Source organism: Oncorhynchus masou, chromosome 20 (genome assembly GCF_036934945.1).
Source record: "Oncorhynchus masou masou isolate Uvic2021 chromosome 20, UVic_Omas_1.1, whole genome shotgun sequence".
Lineage (NCBI taxonomy): Eukaryota > Metazoa > Chordata > Actinopteri > Salmoniformes > Salmonidae > Oncorhynchus > Oncorhynchus masou.
In genome coordinates this window covers 23,456,361-23,472,063 of record NC_088231.1, presented here as the reverse complement: position 1 = coordinate 23,472,063, position 15,703 = coordinate 23,456,361, and the positions used below count along the sequence as shown (strand labels likewise).

Genomic DNA, 15,703 nt, shown 5'->3' with positions numbered 1-15,703 from the left:
CTCTCGCTCATCCCTCTCTCTCCCATCCCTCCCCTCTCTCTCCAGGCATGTTCCGTAGGATCACGGCAGCAGCCACTCGTCTCCTGAAGGGTGAGGCTGTTCTGGGTGCAGGTCCAGGTGTCTTCTACCCCTAGAGGGTCTTAATGCCATGGTGGGCTGCCTGGTGACCACACACCCCTCTCTGGTTCTACTCTGGTGCCAAGTCCTCCTCATCATCAACTACACCAACTACAGCTGGTGGACAGAGGTCCACCAGACACCCAGGTAGGTCTCTCTCTCTCTGAGGTCCACCAGACACCCAGGTAGGTCTCTCTCTCTGAGGTCCACCAGACACCCAGGTAGGTCTCTCTCTCTCTGAGGTCCACCAGACACCCAGGTAGGTCTCTCTCTCTGAGGTACACCAGACACCCAGGTAGGTCTCTCTCTCGCTGAGGTACACCAGACACCCAGGTAGGTCTCTCTCTCTCTGAGGTACACCAGACACCCAGGTAGGTCTCTCTCTCGCTGAGGTACACCAGACACCCAGGTAGGTCTCTCTCTCTCTGAGGTACACCAGACACCCAGGTAGGTCTCTCTCTCGCTGAGGTACACCAGACACCCAGGTAGGTCTATCTTTCTCTCTCTCTCTGTCTCTCTCTCTCTCTCTGACTCTCTCTCTGACTCTCTCTCTCTGTCTCTCTCTCTCTCTCTGACTCTCTCTCTCTCTGACTCTCTCTCTGTCTATCCGTCTCTCTGTCTCTCTCTCTCTCTCTCTCTCTCTCTCTCTCTCTCTCTCTCTCTGTCTCTCTGTCTCTCTGGACGACACCAAATCCTAAATGCTTTGACTCTCCCTCCACCTCCCTCTCTAGGAGACAGAGTCTGTCCTGTACCAAGCTGCTGAGCCCTCATTCATCAGGAGGGGTGGAGGAGGAGAGACCAGAGGCCAGGCTGGCCATGTGTAACAGAGAGATCGTACGCAGGGGAGGACTCATTCTCTTCTGTGACTACGTGGTGAGACTATTGGTCCCTATGAAGCATTATAGAGCATTATAACAGGGGAGGACTCATTTTCTTCTGTGACTACGTGGTGAGACTATAGGTTCCTATGAAGCATTATAGAGCATTATAACAGGGGAGGACTCATTCTCTTCTGTGACTACGTGGTGAGACTATATGTCCCTATGAAGCATTATAGAGCATTATAACAGGGGAGGACTCATTCTCTTCTGTGACTACGTGGTGAGACTATAGGTCCCTATGAAGCATTATAGAGCATTATAACAGGGGAGGACTCATTCTCTTCTGTGACTACGTGGTGAGACTATAGGTTCCTATGAAGCATTATAACAAGGGGATGACTCATTCTCTTCTGTGACTACGTGGTGAGACTATAGCTCCCTATGAAGCATTATAGAGCATTATAACAGGGGAGGACTCATTCTCTTCTGTGACTACGTGGTGAGACTATAGGTTCCTATGAAGCATTATAGAGCATTATAACAAGGGAATGACTCATTCTCTTCTGTGACTACGTGGTGAGACTATAGGTCCCTATGAAGCATTATAGAGCAGTATAACAGGGGAGGACTCATTCTCCTCTGTGACTACGTGGTGAGACTATAGGTTCCTATGAAGCATTATAGAGCGTTATAACAGGGGAGGACTCATTCCCTTCTGTGACTAAGTGGTGAGACTACAGGTTCCTATGAAGCATTATAGAGCGTTATAACAGGGGAGGACTCATTCTCTTCTGTGACTACGTGGTGAAACTATAGGTCCCTATGAAGCATTATAGAGCATTATAACAGGGGAGGACTCATTCTCTTCTGTGACTACGTGGTGAGACTACAGGTTCCTATGAAGCATTATAGAGCGTTATAACAGGGGAGCTATTAAGCATTATAACTGCTGTGTCTCTTTTGTTTTTCTTCTACCTTTCCCGAATGTTCCACTTGACTGCCTTCTCTCACCCACAATCCTCCTCTCTCCCTCTGTAGTGTCAGAACCTGCACGACTCGGAGCACCTGACCTGGCTGATCGTCAACCACGTCCGTGACCTCATCGACCTTTCCCATGAGCCTCCGGTGCAGGACTTCATCAGTGCAGTGCACCGCAACTCGGCCGCCTCCGGACTGTTCATACAGGCTATACAGTCACGCTGTGACCACCTCTCTACTGTTAGTACACATACAGGCTATACAGTCACGCTGTGACCACCTCTCTACTGTTAGTACACATACAGGCTATACAGTCACGCTGTGACCACCTCTCTACTGTTAGTACTGTTTATACAGGCTATACAGTCACGCTGTGACCACCTCTCTACTGTTAGTACACATACAGGCTATACAGTCACGCTGTGACCACCTCTCTACTGTTAGTACTGTTTATACAGGCTATACAGTCACGCTGTGACCACCTCTCTACTGTTAGTACACATACAGGCTATACAGTCACGCTGTGACCACCTCTCTACTGTTAGTACACATACAGGCTATACAGTCACGCTGTGACCACCTCTACTGTTAGTACTGTTTATACAGGCTATACAGTCACGCTGTGACCACCTCTCTACTGTTAGTACACATACAGGCTATACAGTCACACTGTGACCACCTCTCTACTGTTAGTACACATACAGGCTATACAGTCACGCTGTGACCACCTCTCTACTGTTAGTACTGTTTATACAGGCTATACAGTCACGCTGTGACCACCTCTCTACTGTTAGTACTGTTTATACAGGCTATACAGTCACACTGTGACCACCTCTCTACTGTTAGTACACATACAGGCTATACAGTCACGCTGTGACCACCTCTCTACTGTTAGTACACATACAGGCTATACAGTCACGCTGTGACCACCTCTCTACTGTTAGTACTGTTTATACAGGCTATACAGTCACGCTGTGACCACCTCTCTACTGTTAGTACACATACAGGCTATACAGTCACGCTGTGACCACCTCTCTACTGTTAGTACACATACAGGCTATACAGTCACACTGTGACCACCTCTCTACTGTTAGTACACATACAGGCTATACAGTCACGCTGTGACCACCTCTCTACTGTTAGTACACATACAGGCTATACAGTCACGCTGTGACCACCTCTCTACTGTTAGTACACATACAGGCTATACAGTCACACTGTGACCACCTCTCTACTGTTAGTACTGTTTATACAGGCTATACAGTCACACTGTGACCACCTCTCTACTGTTAGTACACATACAGGCTATACAGTCACGCTGTGTCCACCTCTCTACTGTTAGTACACATACAGGCTATACAGTCACGCTGTGACCACCTCTCTACTGTTAGTACACATACAGGCTATACAGTCACACTGTGACCACCTCTCTACTGTTAGTACACATACAGGCTATACAGTCACGCTGTGACCACCTCTCTACTGTTAGTACACATACAGGCTATACAGTCACGCTGTGACCACCTCTCTACTGTTAGTACACATACAGGCTATACAGTCACGCTGTGACCACCTCTCTACTGTTAGTACACATACAGGCTATACAGTCACACTGTGACCACCTCTCTACTGTTAGTACACATACAGGCTATACAGTCACGCTGTGACCACCTCTCTACTGTTAGTACACATACAGGCTATACAGTCACGCTGTGACCACCTCTCTACTGTTAGTACACATACAGGCTATACAGTCACGCTGTGACCACCTCTCTACTGTTAGTACTGTTTATACAGGCTATACAGTCACGCTGTGACCACCTCTCTACTTTTAGTACTGTTTATACAGGCTATACAGTCACGCTGTGACAACCTCTCTACTGTTAGTACACATACAGGCTATACAGTCACGCTGTGACCACCTCTCTACTGTTAGTACACATACAGGCTATACAGTCACGCTGTGACCACCTCTCTACTGTTAGTACTGTTTATACAGGCTATACAGTCACGCTGTGACCACCTCTCTACTGTTAGTACTGTTTATACAGGCTATACAGTCACGCTGTGACCACCTCTCTACTGTTAGTACTGTTTATACAGGCTATACAGTCACACTGTGACCACCTCTCTACTGTTAGTACACATACAGGCTATACAGTCACACTGTGACAACCTCTCTACTGTTAGTACACATACAGGCTATACAGTCACGCTGTGACCACCTCTCTACTGTTAGTACACATACAGGCTATACAGTCACGCTGTGACCACCTCTCTACTGTTAGTACACATACAGGCTATACAGTCACGCTGTGACCACCTCTCTACTGTTAGTACTGTTTATACAGGCTATACAGTCACGCTGTGACCACCTCTCTACTGTTAGTACACATACAGGCTATACAGTCACGCTGTGACCACCTCTCTACTGTTAGTACACATACAGGCTATACAGTCACGCTGTGACCACCTCTCTACTGTTAGTACTGTTTATACAGGCTATACAGTCACGCTGTGACCACCTCTCTACTGTTAGTACTGTTTATACAGGCTATACAGTCACGCTGTGACCACCTCTCTACTGTTAGTACACATACAGGCTATACTGTCACGCTGTGACCACCTCTCTACTGTTAGTACACATACAGGCTATACAGTCACGCTGTGACCACCTCTCTACTGTTAGTACACATACAGGCTATACAGTCACGCTGTGACCACCTCTCTACTGTTAGTACTGTTTATACAGGCTATACAGTCACGCTGTGACCACCTCTCTACTGTTAGTACACATACAGGCTATACAGTCACGCTGTGACCACCTCTCTACTGTTAGTACTGTTTATACAGGCTATACAGTCACACTGTGACCACCTCTCTACTGTTAGTACACATACAGGCTATACAGTCACGCTGTGACCACCTCTCTACTGTTAGTACACATACAGGCTATACAGTCACGCTGTGACCACCTCTCTACTGTTAGTACTGTTTATACAGGCTATACAGTCACGCTGTGACCACCTCTCTACTGTTAGTACACATACAGGCTATACAGTCACGCTGTGACAACCTCTCTACTGTTAGTACACATACAGGCTATACAGTCACGCTGTGACCACCTCTCTACTGTTAGTACTGTTTATACAGGCTATACAGTCACGCTGTGACCACCTCTCTACTGTTAGTACACATACAGGCTATACAGTCACGCTGTGACAACCTCTCTACTGTTAGTACACATACAGGCTATACAGTCATACTGTGACCACCTCTCTACTGTTAGTACACATACAGGCTATACAGTCACGCTGTGACCACCTCTCTACTGTTAGTACACATACAGGCTATACAGTCACGCTGTGACCACCTCTCTACTGTTAGTACACATACAGGCTATACAGTCACGCTGTGACCACCTCTCTACTGTTAGTACACATACAGGCTATACAGTCACACTGTGACCACCTCTCTACTGTTAGTACACATACAGGCTATACAGTCACGCTGTGACCACCTCTCTACTGTTAGTACTGTTTATACAGGCTATACAGTCACGCTGTGACCACCTCTCTACTGTTAGTACACATACAGGCTATACAGTCACGCTGTGACCACCTCTCTACTGTTAGTACTGTTTATACAGGCTATACAGTCACGCTGTGACCACCTCTCTACTGTTAGTACACATACAGGCTATACAGTCACGCTGTGACCACCTCTCTACTGTTAGTACTGTTTATACAGGCTATACAGTCACGCTGTGACCACCTCTCTACTGTTAGTACACATACAGGCTATACAGTCACGCTGTGGCCGCCTCTCTACTGTTAGTACACATACAGGTACACATATACAGTCACACTGTGACCACCTCTCTACTGTTAGTACACATACAGGCTATACAGTCACGCTGTGACCACCTCTCTACTGTTAGTACTGTTTATACAGGCTATACAGTCACACTGTGACCACCTCTCTACTGTTAGTACTGTTTATACAGGCTATACAGTCACGCTGTGACCACCTCTCTACTGTTAGTACACATACAGGCTATACAGTCACGCTGTGACCACCTCTCTACTGTTAGTACTGTTTATACAGGCTATACAGTCACGCTGTGACCACCTCTCTACTGTTAGTACTGTTTATACAGGCTATACAGTCACGCTGTGACCACCTCTCTACTGTTAGTACACATACAGGCTATACAGTCACGCTGTGACCACCTCTCTACTGTTAGTACTGTTTATACAGGCTATACAGTCACGCTGTGACCACCTCTCTACTGTTAGTACACATACAGGCTATACAGTCACGCTGTGACCACCTCTCTACTGTTAGTACACATACAGGCTATACAGTCACGCTGTGACCACCTCTCTACTGTTAGTACACATACAGGCTATACAGTCACGCTGTAACCACCTCTCTACTGTTAGTACACATACAGGCTATACAGTCACGCTGTGACCACCTCTCTACTGTTAGTACACATACAGGCTATACAGTCACGCTGTGACCACCTCTCTACTGTTAGTACACATACAGGCTATACAGTCACGCTGTGACCACCTCTCTACTGTTAGTACACATACAGGCTATACAGTCACGCTGTGACCACCTCTCTACTGTTAGTGCTGTTTATACAGGCTATACAGTCACGCTGTGACCACCTCTCTACTGTTAGTACACATACAGGCTATACAGTCACGCTGTGACCACCTCTCTACTGTTAGTACACATACAGGCTATACAGTCACGCTGTGACCACCTCTCTACTGTTAGTACTGTTTATACAGGCTATACAGTCACGCTGTGACCACCTCTCTACTGTTAGTACACATACAGGCTATACAGTCACGCTGTGACCACCTCTCTACTGTTAGTACACATACAGGCTATACAGTCACGCTGTGGCCGCCTCTCTACTGTTAGTACACATACAGGCTATACAGTCACACTGTGACCACCTCTCTACTGTTAGTACACATACAGGCTATACAGTCACGCTGTGACCACCTCTCTACTGTTAGTACACATACAGGCTATACAGTCACGCTGTGGCCGCCTCTCTACTGTTAGTACACATACAGGCTATACAGTCACGCTGTGACCACCTCTCTACTGTTAGTACACATACAGGCTATACAGTCACGCTGTGACCACCTCTCTACTGTTAGTACACATACAGGCTATACAGTCACGCTGTGACCACCTCTCTACTGTTAGTACACATACAGGCTATACAGTCACGCTGTGACCACCTCTCTACTGTTAGTGCTGTTTATACAGGCTATACAGTCACGCTGTGACCACCTCTCTACTGTTAGTACTGTTTATACAGGCTATACAGTCACGCTGTGACCACCTCTCTACTGTTAGTACACATACAGGCTATACAGTCACGCTGTGACCACCTCTCTACTGTTAGTGCTGTTTATACAGGCTATACAGTCACGCTGTGACCACCTCTCTACTGTTAGTACTGTTTATACAGGCTATACAGGCACACTGTGACCACCTCTCTACTGTTCGTACACATACAGGCTATACAGTCACGCTGTGACCACCTCTCTACTGTTAGTACTGTTTATACAGGCTATACAGTCACGCTGTGACCACCTCTCTACTGTTAGTACACATACAGGCTATACAGTCACGCTGTGACCACCTCTCTACTGTTAGTACACATACAGGCTATACAGTCACGCTGTGACCACCTCTCTACTGTTAGTACACATACAGGCTATACAGTCACGCTGTGACCACCTCTCTACTGTTAGTGCTGTTTATACAGGCTATACAGTCACGCTGTGGCCGCCTCTCTACTGTTAGTACACATACAGGCTATACAGTCACGCTGTGACCACCTCTCTACTGTTAGTACACATACAGGCTATACAGTCACGCTGTGACCACCTCTCTACTGTTAGTACACATACAGGCTATACAGTCACGCTGTGACCACCTCTCTACTGTTAGTGCTGTTTATACAGGCTATACAGTCACGCTGTGACCACCTCTCTACTGTTAGTACACATACAGGCTATACAGTCACGCTGTGACCACCTCTCTACTGTTAGTACTGTTTATACAGGCTATACAGTCACGCTGTGACCACCTCTCTACTGTTAGTACACATACAGGCTATACAGTCACGTTGTGACCACATCTCTACTGTTAGTACACATACAGGCTATACAGTCACACTGTGACCACCTCTCTACTGTTAGTACACATACAGGCTATACAGTCACGTTGTGACCACCTCTCTACTGTTAGTACACATACAGGCTATACAGTCACACTGTGACCACCTCTCTACTGTTAGTACACATACAGGCTATACAGTCACACTGTGTCCACCTCTCTACTGTTAGTACACATACAGGCTATACAGTCACGCTGTGACCACCTCTCTACTGTTAGTACACATACAGGCTATACAGTCACGCTGTGACCACCTCTCTACTGTTAGTACACATACAGGCTATACAGTCACGCTGTGACCACCTCTCTACTGTTAGTACACATACAGGCTATACAGTCACGCTGTGACCACCTCTCTACTGTTAGTACACATACAGGCTATACAGTCACGCTGTGACCACCTCTCTACTGTTAGTACTGTTTATACAGGCTATACAGTCACGCTGTGACCACCTCTCTACTGTTAGTACACATACAGGCTATACAGTCACGCTGTGACCACTCTCTACTGTTAGTACTGTTTATACAGGCTATACAGTCACGCTGTGACCACCTCTCTACTGTTAGTACTGTTTATACAGGCTATACAGTCACGCTGTGACCACCTCTCTACTGTTAGTACACATACAGGCTATACAGTCACGCTGTGACCACCTCTCTACTGTTAGTACTGTTTTGTACAGGCTATACAGTCACGCTGTGACCACCTCTCTACTGTTAGTACTGTTTTGTACAGGCTATACAGTCACGCTGTGACCACCTCTCTACTGTTAGTACACATACAGGCTATACAGTCATGCTGTGACCACCTCTCTACTGTTAGTACACATACAGGCTATAAAGTCACGCTGTGACCACCTCTCTACTGTTAGTACACATACAGGCTATACAGTCACGCTGTGACCACCTCTCTACTGTTAGTACACATACAGGCTATACAGTCACGCTGTGACCACCTCTCTACTGTTAGTACACATACAGGCTATACAGTCACGCTGTGACCACCTCTCTACTGTTAGTACACATACAGGCTATACAGTCACGCTGTGACCACCTCTCTACTGTTAGTACACATACAGGCTATACAGTCACGCTGTGACCACCTCTCTACTGTTAGTACTGTTTATACAGGCTATACAGTCACACTGTGACCACCTCTCTACTTTTTGTACACATACAGGCTATACAGTCACACTGTGACCACCTCTCTACTGTTAGTACTGTTTATACAGGCTATACAGTCACGCTGTGACCACCTCTCTACTGTTAGTACTGTTTATACAGGCTATACAGTCACACTGTGACCACCTCTCTACTGTTAGTACACATACAGGCTATACAGTCACGCTGTGACCACCTCTCTACTGTTAGTACTGTTTATACAGGCTATACTATCACGCTGTGACCACCTCTCTACTGTTAGTACACATACAGGCTATACAGTCACGCTGTGACCACCTCTCTACTGTTAGTACTGTTTATACAGGCTATACAGTCACGCTGTGACCACCTCTCTACTGTTAGTACTGTTTATACAGGCTATACAGTCACGCTGTGACCACCTCTCTACTGTTAGTACACATACAGGCTATACAGTCACGCTGTGACCACCTCTCTACTGTTAGTACTGTTTATACAGGCTATACAGTCACGCTGTGACAACCTCTCTACTGTTAGTACACATACAGGCTATACAGTCACGCTGTGACCACCTCTCTACTGTTAGTACACATACAGGCTATACAGTCACGCTGTGACCACTCTCTACTGTTTGTACTGTTTATACAGGCTATAAAGTCACGCTGTGACCACCTCTCTACTGTTAGTACACATACAGGCTATACAGTCACGCTGTGACCACCTCTCTACTGTTAGTACACATACAGGCTATACAGTCACGCTGTGACCACCTCTCTACTGTTAGTACTGTTTATACAGGCTATACAGTCACACTGTGACCACCTCTCTACTGTTAGTACTGTTTATACAGGCTATACAGTCACGCTGTGACCACCTCTCTACTGTTAGTACTGTTTATACAGGCTATACAGTCACGCTGTGACCACCTCTCTACTGTTAGTACACATACAGGCTATACAGTCACGCTGTTACCACCTCTCTACTGTTAGTACACATACAGGCTATACAGTCACGCTGTGACCACCTCTCTACTGTTAGTACACATACAGGCTATACAGTCACGCTGTGACCACCTCTCTACTGTTAGTACACATACAGGCTATACAGTCACGCTGTGACCACCTCTCTACTGTTAGTACACATACAGGCTATACAGTCACGCTGTGACCACCTCTACTGTTAGTACACATACAGGCTATACAGTCACGCTGTGACCACCTCTCTACTGTTAGTACACATACAGGCTATACAGTCACGCTGTGACCACCTCTCTACTGTTAGTACTGTTTATACAGGCTATACAGTCACGCTGTGACCACCTCTCTACTGTTAGTACACATACAGGCTATACAGTCACGCTGTGACCACCTCTCTACTGTTAGTACACATACAGGCTATACAGTCACGCTGTAACCACCTCTCTACTGTTAGTACACATACAGGCTATACAGTCACGCTGTGACCACCTCTCTACTGTTAGTACACATACAGGCTATACAGTCACGCTGTGACCACCTCTCTACTGTTAGTACACATACAGGCTATACAGTCACGCTGTGACCACCTCTCTACTGTTAGTACACATACAGGCTATACAGTCACGCTGTGACCACCTCTCTACTGTTAGTACACATACAGGCTATACAGTCACGCTGTGACCACCTCTCTACTGTTAGTGCTGTTTATACAGGCTATACAGTCACGCTGTGACCACCTCTCTACTGTTAGTACACATACAGGCTATACAGTCACGCTGTGACCACCTCTCTACTGTTAGTACACATACAGGCTATACAGTCACGCTGTGACCACCTCTCTACTGTTAGTACACATACAGGCTATACAGTCACGCTGTGACCACTCTCTACTGTTAGTACACATACAGGCTATACAGTCACGCTGTGACCACCTCTCTACTGTTAGTACACATACAGGCTATACAGTCACGCTGTGACCACCTCTCTACTGTTAGTACACATACAGGCTATACAGTCACGCTGTGACCACCTCTCTACTGTTAGTACACATACAGGCTATACAGTCACGCTGTGACCACCTCTCTACTGTTAGTGCTGTTTATACAGGCTATACAGTCACGCTGTGACCACCTCTCTACTGTTAGTACTGTTTATACAGGCTATACAGTCACGCTGTGACCACCTCTCTACTGTTAGTACACATACAGGCTATACAGTCACGCTGTGACCACCTCTCTACTGTTAGTACACATACAGGCTATACAGTCACGCTGTGACCACCTCTCTACTGTTAGTGCTGTTTATACAGGCTATACAGTCACGCTGTGACCACCTCTCTACTGTTAGTACACATACAGGCTATACAGTCACGCTGTGACCACCTCTCTACTGTTAGTACACATACAGGCTATACAGTCACGCTGTGACCACCTCTCTACTGTTAGTACACATACAGGCTATACAGTCACGCTGTGACCACCTCTCTACTGTTAGTACACATACAGGCTATACAGTCACGCTGTGACCACCTCTCTACTGTTAGTACACATACAGGCTATACAGTCACGCTGTGACCACCTCTACTGTTAGTACACATACAGGCTATACAGTCACGCTGTGACCACCTCTCTACTGTTAGTGCTGTTTATACAGGCTATACAGTCACGCTGTGACCACCTCTCTACTGTTAGTACACATACAGGCTATACAGTCACGCTGTGACCACCTCTCTACTGTTAGTACTGTTTATACAGGCTATACAGTCACGCTGTGACCACCTCTCTACTGTTAGTACACATACAGGCTATACAGTCACGTTGTGACCACCTCTCTACTGTTAGTACACATACAGGCTATACAGTCACGCTGTGACAACCTCTCTACTGTTAGTACTGTTTATACAGGCTATACAGTCACGCTGTGACCACCTCTCTACTGTTAGTACACATACAGGCTATACAGTCACGCTGTGACCACCTCTCTACTGTTAGTACTGTTTATACAGGCTATACAGTCACGCTGTGACCACCTCTCTACTGTTAGTACACATACAGGCTATACAGTCACGCTGTGACCACCTCTCTACTGTTAGTACACATACAGGCTATACAGTCACGCTGTGACCACCTCTCTACTGTTAGTACACATACAGGCTATACAGTCACGCTGTGACCACCTCTCTACTGTTAGTACACATACAGGCTATACAGTCACGCTGTGACCACCTCTCTACTGTTAGTACACATACAGGCTATACAGTCACGCTGTGACCACCTCTCTACTGTTAGTACTGTTTATACAGGCTATACAGTCACACTGTGACCACCTCTCTACTTTTTGTACACATACAGGCTATACAGTCACACTGTGACCACCTCTCTACTGTTAGTACTGTTTATACAGGCTATACAGTCACGCTGTGACCACCTCTCTACTGTTAGTACTGTTTATACAGGCTATACAGTCACACTGTGACCACCTCTCTACTGTTAGTACACATACAGGCTATACAGTCATGCTGTGACCACCTCTCTACTGTTAGTACTGTTTATACAGGCTATACAGTCACGCTGTGACCACCTCTCTACTGTTAGTACACATACAGGCTATACAGTCACGCTGTGACCACCTCTCTACTGTTAGTACACATACAGGCTATACAGTCACGCTGTGACCACCTCTCTACTGTTAGTACTGTTTATACAGGCTATACAGTCACGCTGTGACCACCTCTCTACTGTTAGTACTGTTTATACAGGCTATACAGTCACGCTGTGACCACCTCTCTACTGTTAGTACACATACAGGCTATACAGTCACGCTGTGACCACCTCTCTACTGTTAGTACTGTTTATACAGGCTATACAGTCACGCTGTGACCACCTCTCTACTGTTAGTACACATACAGGCTATACAGTCACGCTGTGACCACCTCTTTACTGTTAGTGCTGTTTATACAGGCTATACAGTCACGCTGTGACAACCTCTCTACTGTTAGTACACATACAGGCTATACAGTCACGCTGTGACCACCTCTCTACTGTTAGTACACATACAGGCTATACAGTCACGCTGTGACCACCTCTCTACTGTTTGTACTGTTTATACAGGCTATAAAGTCACGCTGTGACCACCTCTCTACTGTTAGTACACATACAGGCTATACAGTCACGCTGTGACCACCTCTCTACTGTTAGTACACATACAGGCTATACAGTCACGCTGTGACCACCTCTCTACTGTTAGTACACATACAGGCTATACAGTCACGCTGTGACCACCTCTCTACTGTTAGTACTGTTTATACAGGCTATACAGTCACACTGTGACCACCTCTCTACTGTTAGTACTGTTTATACAGGCTATACAGTCACGCTGTGACCACCTCTCTACTGTTAGTACTGTTTATACAGGCTATACAGTCACGCTGTGACCACCTCTCTACTGTTAGTACACATACAGGCTATACAGTCACGCTGTTACCACCTCTCTACTGTTAGTACACATACAGGCTATACAGTCACGCTGTGACCACCTCTCTACTGTTAGTACACATACAGGCTATACAGTCACGCTGTGACCACCTCTCTACTGTTAGTACACATACAGGCTATACAGTCACGCTGTGACCACCTCTCTACTGTTAGTACACATACAGGCTATACAGTCACGCTGTGACCACCTCTCTACTGTTAGTACACATACAGGCTATACAGTCACGCTGTGAACACCTCTCTACTGTTAGTACACATACAGGCTATACAGTCACGCTGTGACCACCTCTCTACTGTTAGTACTGTTTATACAGGCTATACAGTCACGCTGTGACCACCTCTCTACTGTTAGTACACATGCAGGCTATACAGTCACGCTGTGACCACCTCTCTACTGTTAGTACACATACAGGCTATACTGTCATTCTGTGACCACCTCTCTACTGTTAGTACACATACAGGCTATACAGTCACGCTGTGACCACCTCTCTACTGTTAGTACACATACAGGCTATACTGTCATTCTGTGACCACCTCTCTACTGTTAGTACACATACAGGCTATACAGTCACGCTGTGACCACCTCTCTACTGTTAGTACACATACAGGCTATACAGTCACGCTGTGACCACCTCTCTACTGTTAGTGCTGTTTATACAGGCTATACAGTCACGCTGTGACCACCTCTCTACTGTTAGTACACATACAGGCTATACAGTCACGCTGTGACCACCTCTCTACTGTTAGTACACATACAGGCTATACAGTCACGCTGTGACCACCTCTCTACTGTTAGTACTGTTTATACAGGCTATACAGTCACGCTGTGACCACCTCTCTACTGTTAGTACACATACAGGCTATACAGTCACGCTGTGGCCGCCTCTCTACTGTTAGTACACATACAGGCTATACAGTCACACTGTGACCACCTCTCTACTGTTAGTACACATACAGGCTATACAGTCACGCTGTGACCACCTCTCTACTGTTAGTACACATACAGGCTATACAGTCACGCTGTGGCCGCCTCTCTACTGTTAGTACACATACAGGCTATACAGTCACGCTGTGACCACCTCTCTACTGTTAGTACACATACAGGCTATACAGTCACGCTGTGACCACCTCTCTACTGTTAGTACACATACAGGCTATACAGTCACGCTGTGACCACCTCTCTACTGTTAGTACTGTTTATACAGGCTATACAGTCACGCTGTGACCACCTCTCTACTGTTAGTTCACATACAGGCTATACAGTCACGCTGTGACCACCTCTCTACTGTTAGTACACATACAGGCTATACAGTCACGCTGTGACCACCTCTCTACTGTTAGTACACATACAGGCTATACAGTCACGCTGTGACCACCTCTCTACTGTTAGTACACATACAGGCTATACAGTCACGCTGTGACCACCTCTCTACTGTTAGTACACATACAGGCTATACAGTCACGCTGTGACCACCTCTCTACTGTTAGTGAAGTTTATACAGGCTATACAGTCACGCTGTGACCACCTCTCTACTGTTAGTACTGTTTATACAGGCTATACAGTCACGCTGTGACCACCTCTCTACTGTTAGTACACATACAGGCTATACAGTCACGCTGTGACCACCTCTCTACTGTTAGTACACATACAGGCTATACAGTCACGCTGTGACCACCTCTCTACTGTTAGTACACATACAGGCTATACAGTCACGCTGTGACCACCTCTCTACTGTTAGTGCTGTTTATACAGGCTATACAGTCACGCTGTGACCACCTCTCTACTGTTAGTACACATACAGGCTATACAGTCACGCTGTGACCACCTCTCTACTGTTAGTACACATACAGGCTATACAGTCACGCTGTGACCACCTCTCTACTGTTAGTACACATACAGGCTATACAGTCACGCTGTGACCACCTCTCTACTGTTAGTACACATACAGGCTATACAGTC

General features: G+C 46.4%; 1 protein-coding gene across 1 annotated transcript in view; it reads left to right on the top strand.

The window, feature by feature from the left end:
- Positions 1–15,703, top strand: part of LOC135507189 (huntingtin-like) — a 202,380-nt gene that overhangs the window by 103,040 nt on the left and 83,637 nt on the right. The window contains 4 exon segments of the mRNA XM_064926776.1: positions 46–126; positions 129–264; positions 849–990; positions 1,977–2,156. Coding sequence (XP_064782848.1) covers positions 46–126; positions 129–264; positions 849–990; positions 1,977–2,156 — 539 coding nt within the window.